Here is a 16,375-nt window from a genome sequence, read left to right on the forward strand (position 1 = left end):
TCTAAGGACCATGTCACCTCGCTTGATCTTGGTGCCATAGAGCGTACATGTCAGTACACAGAATATTTTCTGTCGAAAAGAAAGCGATTACGCCGTGTACAGCTTGCTCAATACGTAGATTAGAGAATGTGTAAAAGAAGATAATCGAGTTCTGTTTGGTTCAAATGGCTCTGAGCACTATGGGACTCAACTGCTGTGGTTATCAGTCCCCTAGAACTTAGAACTACTTAAACCTAACTAACCTAAGGACATCACACACATCCATGCCCGACGCAGGATTCGAACCTGCGACCGTAGCAGTCCCACGGTTCCGGACTGCGCGCCTAGAACCGCGAGACCACCGCGGCCGGCTGAGTTCTGTTTGTCTAGCTTTGTATAGCAGAAGAGAGAGAATGAGATTTAGCATTTTTTTCTCTGATACTTTCTGTATTCCTTCTGTTTAGTTTTGAGGCAGAATCTGCTGTTTCTGCCTACTTAACTCATGAGATTTTTAATTTGATAATTTGATTAACCACGCATTAAATGAGCTATCGACCTTTCAGCCGCGCTCACGAAGGCAGTACCTACTGGTAGTTGATATACTGTGTGGAGCGCGCACAAGTCCAGCCGTGAACGTAGGTGATACCCCAGTCATATGTCCTTCATCGATATGACAGTATGATTCTCTTCTGGTCGTTTCTATCCGCGCTAAAGCTCATAGCCATGAGAGAGTTGTAAAAATGCCAAGCACATTCTAAAACGGTACCTAAGTACTGGGTGGTCATAATTAAAGTGAAGCTATTCACAGAGGTCCTATGTGGGCAATAATTATGGTACGGCAGCGAAACTTGGTAGTATGGTAATGTGTTAATGCGGGACCGCTTTACGGTCAGAAGAAATTCGTTGCAACTTTGGCCACCAGATGCAAATTTGGCGCTGTACAGCATTTCGTCGACGTCTCCGGTGCTCGTATTGTACAAACTGTGCAAGTACTGGTTAATAATAAAATCGACATTATGCCTTTCTCACGGGTTGGCCTTCTCTGATCACGTCCCATTCGTAATCCATTACATGTGGAAACATATCTTTACGTATATAGGATGGAGGTCACTGGTGTTAGCTGCAGCGGAACTTTAAGCGGAATCAGCGGCGGCGAGTGTAAATTTGTACCGGACCGGGATTCGAACCAGGGATGTCCTGCTTGCTAGGTAGGCGCGGTAACCACTGTGCAACCGGGACACAGCGTTATCGCAACTGCTCGGACCATCTCGACAACCTTCACGGCCGATCCACATTCCCACCGAGAGCCACCTATCCGCATTCCCTGTCCATTATACTCCCGTTCGCTACTCAGAGATTCCCACAGGAGGTCGGACGTATTCGTGTATCCACACTGAAGAAGGTGGATCCATTGCCCAGCCAGGCTTATCAATTATATGAATGCGTGGTGTTTGTTCTTTCGGATATGTCCGAAAGAACGGACACCATGCATTCATATAATTTCTATATGTCTTTCTTGCATTCAGAGCGCCAGATTTGCATTTGTTGTGCAAAACTGAAACTAATTACTTTACAGCGTAAACCGGTTCCGTGTTAAGGTATGTACCATGTTTCTTTGCCATATGATAGTTACAGCCCAGACTGGACATTCTGTGAGTAGTTGCAGTTTAATTATAACCACCCGATACTTCGCAAAACATCACACGACTCAATTAAAAAAACCCTAAACTGCTGCAAGAAACGTAACAGCTATCGAAGGCCAGGCAACACAGGTAAGTCGTCATCAACAGACCATGCGCTGGTGCCAAGGGACCACAAAGTACGATTCTCCGACACTAAAGTTTTGTCCTAGTCTAGTCACATATCTCTTAGAACGTGCAGAGTTTATAAAAATTAAAACAGCAATTTGAACGGGAAAGAATGAGGACGTAGTGTGGACAACTTGCGGGCCTCAGTGCTAACTTAGCAGCCGAAAAAGAACTGCATCCACTACTGCTCCACTTTGGCGGTATTCAACGTCTGGTTAACATCACGCTGGGATAGCCGTTGCACGAATAAACAGTTACGTTCTTCGCGCTATTTCTACAAAAATAGTGTACGAACTATACTTGTTATGCTACAGGAAATTTCTAAGACTTAAATCAACTGTATGTACGGCCTCTGATGATGTCACACACAACAGTAATAAAGAAAGATTCAGGTTTAACATTCCGTCTATGACAGTGTCATATTAGACACGGAGCAGATGCACAGACCTGGGGAAGGATGGGAAAAGAAATTGATCGTGACCTTTAGAAAGGAGCCATCTGAGCATTTGGATTGAATGATTTAGGGGAGAACACGGAAAACGTTCTCCTTCCGAATGTGAGTGCTTTGTCTCTCACTGCACTCTCTCAATCGGTCACACAATAGGAAACCGATAAGCAGAGCATTATGCCTTACGGCGCAGCCCGAGTACCGAAGCCGAGAGATAACGAAGGAATACACATACTTGATATCAAGATCATAATTACTGACATCGGCCTTCTTATGCCCAACATCTTTTCGTGTTTCATTGTGTCAAATTGGGTTTTTTTGGGATTGAAAGCGTATTTATCCTGTTGATTACTTTTATAACGGAAAAAATAATAAATGCCAAACAATGCATAAGTTTTCTGAACCAATGGGGAAAAAAGTATGTGGAAACAAGACTGGGTTTGCAAAGAAACACACACCGATTTTCTATATCTCCTTTCTTATGCCCAACATTCTTTCGGCTCCATCCACTTACGCGCAGCACGGATATTTCCTAAGTGTCACAATTAACTAGATGATTCAGCAGTTAATACCCTAAACGCATGCTTGGATGAAGCAGTTTTTAAATGGACCATCAGTCCATATCTGATTTTTCTGTGTTTTTAAATTTTTCTCAGGACCCATAAAAAAAGCTAAGGATATTTCTTCCTTGACCCTGTCTCAAAGGCATTAAAGGTCCGCTTTTAACGATATCGCTACCAACATAAGGTTACGTCCCAAAGAAAACAAGAAGCCATATATTGCCTTCTGTGCGTCCTGTTGCAGTAGTATCCAGTACTTTTCCATTCGAAGTTCAATGCCAGTCCCTGAGAAGCTGTTCCAGAGTAAGGAGATAAGAAAGAAAAACCTGTTGATACCGCTCAAGGAGAAATCAGACATGAATGTGCGCTGGACGGCTTAAGGCATACCCCAGCCTGTTCTATCTGAACCGTTACTATATTTGTTGCAACGGCTCCTTCCGTATCGACTCCTCCGGCGAAACAAGGTCTCCCCTCCCATTACATAGCCATTCACAGGGTCTCGAATACCCCCGACCCTTGCCCAAGAAAGATACAATTCGAATCCTAATGACCAGTTATTAACTATGGAACATTTTTACAACTGACGGCGGTGACCGTGTTTCATCAAATTACATTCTTATTAAAACATCATTATCAAGGTAGTCAGAATTAAACGCGTGAGCTACTTGTACTTGATCCGACAACATAAAAATATGTAACCAGTATTTTGCTATTATCGTTATCGACAAAACACAGGTAAAAACAATTGAAAGGAGTGACACACCTAGCAAGGGCTAGCGTGAGCTTGTCTCTGTTGCTTCTGTCTTCAACGCCGCCTAAGACTACTCTTCATCAGCAGCGGAACATTTCCTCAAGTGGATGCTCATGTGTATATAGTGCACCGTCCACAAATATCATTGTCTTGTACCGTTCCATTGCTGTTTTACAACTGCGTACTCGTACATATTCACTCATTATTGCTTCAGCTAACACAGTGCTAAGCTGTGCTACCATACATCCAAGTGAGCAACAGTAATATACAATAAAAGAAGAGCTAAATGAAGAAAACTTTAGCATCGTTATAAGAAAATGACCCAGATTCAGAGCTAGCGGCTGAATCCTACAATGAGCCAGTTGTCTACAAGATAATTAGAAATCGAATAAGCGGTCGGCTGGGATCTGATACAATTGCGATATTTAATGCGTCGAGTGGGTCATTACTATGAAGTGACACTTGTACACGGCGACGTAGTTATGTAACGGAAGTTTATTTTATTATTGTTCAATGAAACAGCGGATTAGACCGTATAACGGAAGTTTATTTTAAACTAAAATTAAACTGTGATTTTACTCATACATGTTAATCCAGATAACAGAAAGGCAGCTATTCTTTAGATGTGTACAAAGTGTCACGCGCCTGCTTAAGGGTTGCGTTGCTAGCCACGGTGTTATAGCAGATTTCAAGTGCACAGTTAAGGAGAAAAAGATTAAAATTTTTCTGTCGTTCTGATGTTTCTGCTGGCTTTGATTTTAGAGAAGAAGGAATGGTACGATAAGGATTTAACATCGCGGTGACGATGAGGACTTTAAAAGACGAAGCAGAAGTTCGGATTGGGAAAGGAATTGTTGCGTGTGCTTTCCGAAGGAAGCATCGCTTTGCCTAAATCGATCTTGGCAAACCACGGTAAACCCATGTGTGTATGGGCAGGTGGGTACTCGAACCGTCGTCCTCCCGAGTGCGAGTCCAATATATTGCACTGCGCCATCCCTCTCAGTTTTATTGGTATCCTGTGCGGCCAGACAATTCACACTGCTGCACGATATTTTTCTACTCCATCAGGTAGTGCGGGCGACGATTCTACGCACACCATTACGCACGATACTGAAGAGAGAGCTTGGCTGTGTTACTGTCCATGTAGTCTTTGCAGATACCTACAGCCCTACATCGCAGACGTCAGTCTGACGTAGAAATATGTAAGTCGATTTACTCGTATGCTCAGGTGTTATCACGTTTTTGGAGAACGAATATCTCGTCTATAAAAATCAGCATAGATTCCGTAAACAGAGATCTCGCTGTGTTTGTCAGTGGGATCCAGCGTGTTGTGGACAACGGCGCCCAGATTGTTGCTGTGAATCTCGACTTCGGAAAGGCATTCAGTACCGCTCCGCACTGTCATTTAGTGCAAAAAATATGGGTTTCCCAAGGATCGGTGCATATTTGTGATTCGATTCAGAACTTAGTTGCAGATAGAATTGAAGGCGTGACCCTTAATGGAACACTCTGACAATTTGAAAGGTAATTTAACGAATATCCCAAGGAATTTGATAGGGCCGTTACTGTTTACAATATACGGGGTGTGGCAGCTACAACACGCCACCACTAATATATCCATAATGAATAAATACACCGAGGTGCGGTTTTCGACAAGTTCAGGGAACATTGTGGTGAATTTCCTGACATTGACAGTAACTTTTATCGTTTATAGTCGCCGAGATACGACAACGAGTTTTTTTTTTTTTTCTGTTAGAACTATATACTTTTTTCTATGCCATTTGAAAGAAGCTTCTAAGAAAATTTCATCGACGTAATATGTGTGGGACTTGATTAAACAGTATCAAGATAACAGCGTCGCAGAACACTGTCCCGCAATCAGAAGAAGTGATTCTACAAACGTATGCCCTATTATAGTGAATGTAACCAAACACGTAATTCTAGCATAATTCTTGTGTTTGTCTGTGCGTTTGAAGCCCATCAGCCTATACTTACCAGCCAGAACATTATGACCACCGACCTACCATCGACATAAACCCCTGCTAGCCAGACACACGCATGTGGATGTTGTATCAGTGAGTGTGCTGTCCGTGTATAGAGTGGGGAAGGCGCGCGATCTATCTGAGTTTGACTGAGAGCAGATTGCGATGGTCCGAAGCCTCGGCACGAACATTTCGGAAACTGCAAAACCTGTTGGACGTTCGAGGAGTGCTGTGGTGAGTGTCTTCAACACGTGGCGAAACCATGGTGAAAGCACGTCCAGACGTTGTGGGGTTGGGCTTCCAGGTAACAGCTCCTTGATACCTGTACTGTGGGAAGGAGATAAGCTGGCGGCAATTCTATTACGCTCTGGGGAACAATTACCAGGACTTCGATGGGTCAAGTGGAGCTCGTGCAAGGCACCATCATGATTTCATCCCCATCGACGCGCAAGTCGCCGAAGTGGCGTCAAATCGGAACACTTGCACCAGGCGAGCGGTCTACCCGACGGGAGGCCCTCGTCACACGCCATTATATACCTTTACGTTCAAGGAGTATCGTACACTGGTTGCACAACCCCTTCCTGACGATCATGTTTCGTCATGGCAGTGACATTTTTCAATAAGATAACGCGCCCTGTCTCAAGGCCAGGAGTGTGATGGATGCTTCGAAGAACAGTGGAGTGTTACAATTGATGTGCTGGCACCCCAACTCGCCGATAGTCTGGGATGTGATTGAACTTAGCGTCAGAGTTCATCGCCTCTCTCCCCGGAATTTACGAGAATTATGTGGCTTGTGTGTGCAGATGTGGTGCCGACTCCCTCCAGCGACCTACCAAGGTCTCACTACCTCCATCCATTGACCCGTCGCTGCTGTTACGTGTGCCAAAGGTGGACATACCGGTTATTATGTAGATGGTGATAATGTTCTGGATGATCGGTGTATGTTCAGCTGCTGTAGCAATCGTATAGCTTACCCGCAAAGCTATTGAGACGTTCACAATGTATACGATACTGTGAATATCGTTTATAGCGAATGCCGCCCAACTATTAGTGCAGCTGTACCATCATATGCCGGAAAGTATTCAGATCGTGCCAAGCACTCATAATACGCCTTTAGAAACATTACAAAAAGTTCTAGAAACTGCAATTATGGAAAATAAAATACGTCAAGAGCAACTTATGAAAGAAAAGAAACTAATATTTCAGTAGCAGTAACACACAGCCGGCCAGTGTGGCCGAGCGGTTCTGGCGCTTCAGTCTGGAACCGAGTGATCGCTACAGTCGCAGGTTCGAATCCTGCCTCGGGCATGGGTGTGTGTGATGTTCTTAGGTTAGTTAGGTTTAAGTAGTTCTAAGTTCTAGGGGAGTGATGATCTCAGATGTTAACTCCCATAGTGCTCAGAGCCATTTTGTAACACACAATGCAAATGTCACAAAGAGGGCTCTCAGAAGTGCGGGAGGGATCACCCAAAAAAGTGTTCTGCAAACACTAGATTGCATCTCATTTCACTGCATCTACAGCTTCATGACAACGATTTCCAAAATTGGTTACAGTTCTCTCAATGTTATTTACGAAAAGTGCAAATTTATGTGGTATATATCTATGCAAAATTTTGTTTAACGAAGAAGCATCGCTAACCAACCATGAGCAAGTCAAGTTTCGCATTAATCGTCAGCTAAAAATCCACACTGACTCAAAGAAGTGAGTAAAAATAACGCTGTTGCTCTTAACTGTTAAATACTGCCTAGTCGTCATAAATGGGGAGTGTAGGAAATTTGCTTTCTCGAGTCACTAGACAACATTCAAACAAATCGTATTAATGAGTTTTATTACGGAAAGTAAAAGACAATACTTAACTTTTAGAATTACATACGTGTATCACAAGAAAAAGGGCGACATTCGAAATTAACAAGCTTCTTCAGTATAACATTTCTGATACAAGTGATGTAATACAGCTGACGCTTCTATTCACGTCTCGAAGCTTCTGTAGAACCGGGCCGCGACCAGTCGGGCGCGGCGCTTAAGTCCTCTTCGCATAGGGGCCGCTGATGTCGCGTTGTCGTCCTGGAGAGGGGTCGGCGATAGGACGAACTACCCTTACGGCCAATAGTGAGCAATATTGGGGCCCCCACTTACGATTTAGCCAAACATCTTGCATCCTTGCTGAGGCAATTTGTGGGCAAATGTCCACATCACATACGTAACTCGGCCGATTTTATCAACAGACTGGGGGCTCTCCGCCTAAGTACTTCTGATCTTTTAGTTAGTTTTGACGTGGTGTCTCTTTTTACAAAGGTACCCCTCGCAGACTCCTTGGCATTGATTGACAATAAGTTTCAGGTGGGAATCACTGCTTTATTTCGCCACGCTCTCTCCTCAACATATTTTATGTTCAACAAAGGATATTTTGAACAGATTGACGGCGTCGCCATGGGTAGCCCCTTGTCTCTCTTTGTGGCCAACCTTTTTATGGAGGATTCTGAAGAGAGAGCACTTGAATCAGCAGCCCTCAAACCAACTGTTTTTTGGAGGTACGTGGATGACACTTTCGTAGTGTGGACTCATGGAGAAGATAAATTAATGGAGTTTTTAGATCACCTGAACTCCATTCATGGGAACATTTGGTTTACCATGGCATTAGAGAAAAATGGTTGCCTCCCTTTCTTGGATGTGCTAGTTAGACGGAAGAGTGATGGCTCTCTGGGGCATTCAGTTTATCGAAAGCCCACACATCCTGATTTGTATTTAAATTCGTCCAGCTGCCATCACCCATCGCAAACAATTAGTGTACTTAAAACACTTGTACACAGAGCTCATGTAATGACAGATGCAGATAGTTTGCCTGAAGAGCTTGCCCACCTGAAGAGGGTTTTCAAAGAGAATGGGTATTCTACCCGGCAAATTAGCAAGGCACTTGCAATTAAGCCAAAGAAACAGGGAGTGGAGAAAGAAGAGAGCACGCCTACTAAATCTTTGGCTTTTCTTCCCTTTGTTGGAAACATTTCCTTCAAAATTGCAAGAATCCTCCACGGTTTCGAAGTGAAAGTGATTTTCCGTCCACTATCGAAGATTTCCGACCTGCTGGGATCAGTGAAAGACGATCTGGTATTGCGGAAGGCGGGAATTTATAAAATACCTTGTCAGTGTGGCATGTCACATATAGGACAAACATTGCGAACAGTAGCAGAACGTTGCACTGAACGTCAGCGCTGTACTCGCCTTTTGCGACCTAGCAAGTCTGCAATTGCTGAGCACTGCATTTCCACTGGACACTCAATGGAGTATGACAAGACAACAATTTTGGCCACAGCAACATCCTTTTGGGACTCCGTCATAAAAGAATCAGTGGAAATTCGCATGACAGACAATCTTATGAACCGTGACAATGGCTGTTGTTGTTGTGGTCTTCAGTCCTGAGACTGGTTTGATGCAGCTCTCCATGCTACTCTATCCTGTGCAAGCTTCTTCATCTCCCAGTACCTACTGCAACCTACATCCTTCTGAATGGCTACCAGCTAGATAATGCGTGGAACCCCGTCATCTCTAAGATCTGCTCCAGGCAAAGACGTCAGAGTACTCCGATGGCCGCGGCATCATCCTCAGGTGAGCCATCGAAGACTGACGAAGACGCCCTCCGTTCCGCGGCATCAAAGTATATATTTAAGTTAAGAGATGTTAACTAGTTTTCTCAGAATGTGAACCTGAGAAATTCGATGGAATAGATTATTTAAGAGCCACTCGTATACGTGTTATTCCCGGAAACCCCTCTTTTCTGTGAAGAGCCATTCGGATGGATACCTCGCTCCCCAGACTTGACACCTCTGGAGTTCTTTCTCTGGAATTTCATTAAAGACCATGTGTATGTTGCTTCCCTGCCAAACAAGTTAACTGACCTGGAAAATCGAATCTACGCTGCCGTTGCACAATTTATGCCTAATTTGCTGTAACGAGTGTGACGAAGACGCCGAAGACAGCTGAGTTCTGCAGTTCCACCAGCGAGGGCGCTGCTGGCGGGCAGTGTGGTTCGTCTGTCAGTATGATTTTGACGCATTCGCGGAATACTCGCTGCACGCTATATATTGCGGAACGGAGGGTGTCTTCGTCAGTCTTCGATGGCTCACCTGAGGATGGCTGACAGTTGTCCAGTCGAAATATCGTGGATGGAAGCTAACGACGACCGGCTGCAAGCCCGAAATCTTTTTGAATATCGCACTGGTAGTCAATTTCTTCCCACACTCGTTACAGCAAATCAGGCATAAATTGTGCAACGGCAGCGTAGATTCGATTTTCCAGGTCAGTTAACTTGTTTGGCAGGGAAACAACATACACATGGTCTTTAATGAAATTCCAGAGAAAGAACTCCAGAGGTGTCAAGTCTGGGGAGCGAGGTGCCCATGCGACTGGCTCTTTACAGCCAAGAGGGGTTTCCGGGAATCACACGTATACGAGTGGCTTTTAAATAATCTATTCCATCGAATTTCTCAGGTTCACATTCTGAGAAAACTAGTTAACATCTCTTAACTTAAATCTATACTTTAAAGATTTGTATTATCACTTGATGAAAATTATATACAGGGTGAGTCACCTAACGTTACCGCTGGATATATTTCGTAAACCACATCAAATACTGACGAATCGATTCCACAGACCCAACGTGAGGAGAGGGGCTAGTGTAATTGGTTAATACAAACCATAAAAAAATGCACGGAAGTATGTTTTTTTAACACAAACCTACGTTTTTTTAAATGGAACCCCGTTAGTTTTGTTAGCACATCTGAACATATAAACAAATACGTAATCAGTGCCGTTTGTTGCATTGTAAAATGTTAATTACATCCGGAGATATTGTAACCTAAAGTTGGCGCTTGAGTACCACTCCTTCGCTGTTCGATCGTGTGTATCGGAGAGCACCGAATTACGTAGGGATCCAAAGGGAACAGTGATGGACCTTAGGTACAGAAGAGACTGGAACAGCACATTACGTCCACATGCTAACACCTTTTTATTGGTCTTTTTCACTGACGCACATGTACATTACCATGAGGGGTGAAACACTAGGCTGACTCTTGACAGGATGTTCGACGGGCGTTTCATAGGACGTGGAGGACGCATAAATTGGCCAGCCCGTTCTCCTGATCTTACACCTCTGGACTTCTTTCTGTGGGGTACGTAAAAGGAGAATGTGTACCGTGATGTGCCTATAACCCCAGAGGATATGAAACAACGTATTGTGGCAGCCTGCGGCGACATTACACCAGATGTATTGCGGCGTGTACGACATTCATTACGCCAGAGATTGCAATTGTGTGCAGCAAATGATGGCCACCACATTGAACATCTATTGGCCTGACATGTCGGGACACACGCTATTCCACTCCGTAATTGAAAACGGAAACCACGTGTGTACGTGTATCTCACCCATCATGGTAATGTACATGTGCGTCAGTGAAAAAGACCAATAAAAAGGTGTTAGCATGTGGACGTAATGTGCTGTTCTAGTCTCTTCTGTACCTAAGGTCCATCACCGTTCCCTTTGGATCCCTACGTAATTCGGTGCTCTCCGATACACACGATCGAACAGCGGAGGAGTGGTACTCAAGCGTCAACTTTAGGTTACAATATCTCCGGATGTAATTCACATTTTACAATGCAACCAACGGCACTGATTACGTATTTGTTTATATCTTCAGATGTGCTAACAAAACTAACGGGGTTCCATTTTTAAAAACGTAGGTTTGTGTTAAAAAACATACTTTCGTGCATTTTTTTATGGTTTGTATTAACCAATTACACTAGCCCCTCTCCTCACGTTGGGTCTGTAGAATCGATTCGTCAGTATTTGATGTGGTTTACGAAATATATCCAGCGGTAATGTTAGGTGACTCACCCTGTATATATATAACCGCAGTCAAATTATGATGGATTCTCAGTGGTTCAACTACATTCAGTTTTTGATTCCCAGAATCTACTGTTGGAACTGTCCGAGGCAAAGCAGTAATTGAATGCTGTATGCGCAGCTGAGCCCGTTTTGAGCCTTATAATGTTATTGCGAGTGTACAGTAAATGCTCACAGCAAAAAGGACTTCAACTGTTACATCATCAGGCAATATAAGGAATAAGCTCTGCTTCACCTAGCAAAACTATTCCAGTGTACGACTTGCATACACCTTGTTGGCAAATATCGATGTTTAAATCATGCAATCTTGGCAGCATTCAACGGCAGGTTTTGTGATAGAATCTATAGATAATTTCAATGCTGAAGACGAAGAGAACAAAGATTAGAAACCGAGGCACGTCGCGCCGACGTGTGCTGGCATGGCACATGGAAAAATTCTCTGAATTCCCTTATAGAGCACATTTCAAACAGTTCTCTTGACGAAAATGATTAACATACTTTTTTTTGTCTCTCACAAGGGAGACGGGGCGTATGAAATGGAACTTTTCGTTTCTTTACGACAACAGCATTATTAAACTTCTTAGTACAGTACGATAGTATACCATTAATTTTATTTTTGATAATCCAACACATAGATTAAATCAAAAGGACTCGAAAACTCGTTAAAATTTTAATATAAGTTTTCCAGTTGATATAATAATGTATTCTTATTGAGAACAGTTACACGATACGTAAGGCAACGTTGTTGAAGAAGCATAAAAAAGATGCTGTGCGTGATACAAAGATTCGTCGACGAATAAGACATCAAACAAAGATCCTGGACAACATGTCTGTTCACCGTGTGGAAAGTTCGGATTATACTGCGAGGCCTTAAAAAATATAAAAAAGTAACATTAAATTTTAATCTCCTGGTCAACGACGAGGTGTTAGCGTCGTGGAACAAGTTCCCAAAGATGTGAGGAGGAAGTAGGAAGTGTTCTTTTCAAAGAAACAGTCCTAGAATTTGCTTTAAGCGATTTGGATGGCAGGCCGTCTTTCTCCTGAATGCGAGTCCAGCCTGCTAATCATTGTGTAATCTTACCTGGTAATAATAATGAGGTTATCGCTCTGAGCATCTCTAAGCAATTATGCCTACCTGAAGTGTCTCTGGACAACCTGGCCAAGATGGTCTGCCATCCAGTATGGGATTTCGGAATCTTTAGCAGTGTGATCAACCTGAAGGAAAATGGTATGAGAAAATGTAAAGCTGAAGTTTTCAGAAATGTAGAGATTAGTGTTGTCTGGTCATGGCTTTCAGTGTTCATCCTAATGTCTATCAGCTGTGATATATTTATCCCAAAACGGGACACGGAAGAGCGGTGAAAATGCCTTGCCACTGGTAAAACCACGCAATATTAATGAGCGAAACGTAGAATAGGCTTACGTAAATGCAGCAACGTGAAGGTGAAGAAGACCGCAGATCTTTGTGTCAAATGTCACACATCAGAATTAAAAACCAAGTAACAAAATTGTTCATTGTAATTACGAGAGACATCAGGACGCAGAGAGTACAAAATTCACTTTTATAGCCACTAAGCTATCACGATAACATCTCATAATGGCACTTAATAGTATTAGCTTCATCACAACTTACGTTCAGAAATTCAATACGCATATTAATCACATTTTTCTTACAATAATTGTTTATCCATATAATATCTTAACTATAAATGTTGGCTTTACGTACATACGTCTATTGCTATTAATCCAGATACCTGCAATACTAGATGCATGCTGCATTTGTCAAACACTTCTCTGTAACCGCCTACAACAGTGGCGAAATACAAGACTACACAACAGAAGGGAATCTTCAACCCAGATGAACACCTATGAGGACACTGGGTGTATATCTTCTAACAGATTTTTATTACTTCCTTCACTTATGACTCAGGATGCCGGAAGATCAGAATTCTAGATTCCGGTAGAAAAAGAAATTTGGATCTTTTCTACAAGCATTTATTCAGTAGAAAATGCAGAGAAGTCTTAGAAATATTTCGAAGAAGTGAGTCTCAGAGAAAGACTGATGTATGAGTAGGTAATATGATAAGATTTTCCGTCTGATACTGCGTTAACACAAGATGGAGAGCTGGTGCTCAATCCGGAAAGAAGTGCGTAGTTCGAAACCTGGTGGCAGAACTCTGTGCAGGCTGTGAAGAACTATGTGAATGTGACACAGATGATGAACCACCGGTATTTTTTAAATAGCAAAGTGTGCACTTATAACAACACAAACTACACTGGAACATTCATCTGAGTCATCCAAAAGCTAGTTACACTTCTGTCTCATTATCTAAGAATTCCACCAAGAGAACAATGAGAGGTGTTCTAATTCAGTAAGAGTTAAAGTTACTCAGTCAAAACATAAATCTTAAACAGGATGCATAGTGCAGACACGTATGAATAAATCGGTATAGTAAAGTACTTCAGTCACATCCTGGGCAGTTCAAAGTCAACCTACGGGAAGCAAAGTGCTGATCTCCCTCTAGCAATTATCGAATATGTAAGCGCGAAAATCAAGCGGCGGATCACGCTTTGCAGACTTATTGCTGCGATTGATTTTAATGCTTACAATTTGTTGAGTTGTTATGTCACTGAGTAAGAGAATGACATTGCCATAAATGAGAATGCTTAAGCCTTTATGTTTCTCTGTATTATGCAAAATTAGCACGTAATGCAAGGGGCCAGAGTAGAGTCTCTGGGTTGACATGAAGAACATTTTGACTCCTCCCTGTGACAAGGAGGAAAGAATAGATACGCCCGAGAAGAGACACGTCAGCCTGCTATAAGGTAGCGGCTCCGTCAATCAATAGCCTGCGCTATACTGCCCCGGTTGCCGGAACAAAAACACATATTAGAATTCCAAAAATCAGCTCGAAATTCGTGGTACTGAATACATCGCAGGTTCACAAGGCCGATTTTTCTTCTACAATAACTGGTAGATTTTGGGTGTTGTTCGTAGGTATACATGTAATTTATTACTACTTGTGAACAACGCCCAGAAACTATCATCCGCCTTAGGAGAAAGACACCAAGTTCAAATCCGCTATGATGCCCATTCATGGAGTGATACCACATGATATCTAATGCTTGACATCGAATAATGATAGTGCGTGAAACTGTTTCCGCTGCAGTGTGCTGGATGTATTACAACAAACGATAACCAAGTGCTTAAACTTATCGTAAAACTGCAAGTCACTGATACGAAACGCGTTACTCTCTTCGGGGGTCTTTTTTCAGACTGTACACTGTAAAACTGAAGTGAAAACGCTCGAGCAAAGTTCGTTAACCATCCTAGTAACTCCAATAACACAACAAAATATTTCGATAGTAGGACTGGAAGAATAATTCTGCGATGCAAATGACTAATCAGTCTTTCAGAATTGCGAACTGTAATCGTCTTTCAGGACAAGGAAATTTCATCTGGAAGTCAGAACACTCTAAACGAAAGGTCTAGATACCGCTTACGTTTCTTCTAAGCCCACGCATACTGGTAGCGTAAGTGTCAAAAAAATCAACGCGAAATGAAATTCTTCGTCGTGAAAACGAGAACAGCGTTGGACATTAGGTTTTAGGTAAAAACCGAGCGGGTGAAAACGCAGGTTGCAGCTGTTCATGTTTAAGTACGTATGTTAAAGAAAATAACACATTATCATGACGTATACCCATCGCAGTAGTCGTATTTATTTCTAATACTGCGTACTGACGCCGAGTTGAGCTTGTCATTTGTGACAGCCCGCCGAACCTGAACGAAATACAACTGTTGAAACTACCTGTTGTCGGCTTTCCAATAGGTGGCAGCAGCAAACGGCGCTAAATTTCATTAGAGCAGCATCAAAATAAATGTAGAGAATGAGTTTTTCGATAGTGTAAATGGACAGCAAAACCTACGGTAAAAACAAAATCTGAACATTGAAGTTGATGTATTTAGTCCGAAGATCTATTGTTCTCAGTCGAAAACGACGATAAAATTGCAAGAAATAAAAGTCGTAACAGCACGAGCTACTTATGTACTAGTTTTTTATACAATGGCTCTTACAACGTTCGTCGTGGAAGATAAGATACTTACCACTGCGACAGCTACATTTTTTCCGCTTTAAGTTGATTATTGTCGAATACACTCTGCCTTTTTGTATTTGGTAGATCTTGAAACACATCAAAGTTTGGAAGGATGGTAAATATTTCCCTGCCTTTGATCTGAAGCATAGCAGTATTATGGATGGTGCAAGGAAGATGAAGGCAAAACAAGAAAGATATATGTTGAAGTATCGGCTCCTGGAGAAGCAGAAGCCATAATTAGCATTTTGGGAACATCAGTTTTAAAAGCAGACTTGACAGGCGGTAGGGTAAATCTATTTTACATGCAGTTTGCCTTTAATGTCTGAGGCTGTAGCTTTTTTTGTTAATAGTGCAAGGCGTCGTTTAGCGTGCGGTGTTAATCCCCGGTGACGGTTAGAGAAGCCAGTGTGCACCTGGAGCTCGGCGGGGTGTCTGAAGCGCACGACGGGCTGGTCGGTTCCGGGATTAAGCGCGCCCTCTTCTCGCAGTAGCTGCAGAACCCGCGCCAGGAACGCGTCAGCGTCTCCGCTCTCATCCCACCTCCTTCCGTTCTCCATGCCTGCCGCTTCACGACTGTCAGGCCAATGGCCTTGGCGGGCCCATTGCGTGCTGCCTGCTCCCTACTCGCCTCCCTGGTAACAAATGAGCCACGCGGCTGCGCGACAGCAGCGGCACGTATTGGAGAGGAAAGGCGGCTATTCGAAAGCCGATACGGTTACTGGGAACTTCCAAAGAAAAGAAGGAGCTAAAACATAACTGAAAAATGCTGAAATCGATCTCGAAGGAATTAATTTTGTCGGCTTTAGACATCTGTCCGCAAATCGAGGCCCGCGAGCCACACGAGTGAAGCTCTTC

At 43.0% G+C, this 16,375-nt stretch overlaps 1 protein-coding gene across 1 annotated transcript in view; it reads right to left on the reverse strand.

Moving 5' to 3' along the window:
* Window positions 1-16,124, reverse strand: part of LOC126259199 (acidic amino acid decarboxylase GADL1) — a 193,181-nt gene extending 177,057 nt beyond the window's left edge. The window contains exon 1 of the mRNA XM_049955790.1: window positions 15,934-16,124. Within this exon, the coding sequence (XP_049811747.1) occupies window positions 15,934-16,077 (144 nt within the window). The 5' untranslated portion in view covers window positions 16,078-16,124. The remainder of the gene's footprint in view (window positions 1-15,933) is intronic.
* Window positions 16,125-16,375: the final 251 nt, after the last annotated feature.

Source organism: Schistocerca nitens, chromosome 5 (genome assembly GCF_023898315.1).
Source record: "Schistocerca nitens isolate TAMUIC-IGC-003100 chromosome 5, iqSchNite1.1, whole genome shotgun sequence".
Taxonomy (NCBI): domain Eukaryota; kingdom Metazoa; phylum Arthropoda; class Insecta; order Orthoptera; family Acrididae; genus Schistocerca; species Schistocerca nitens.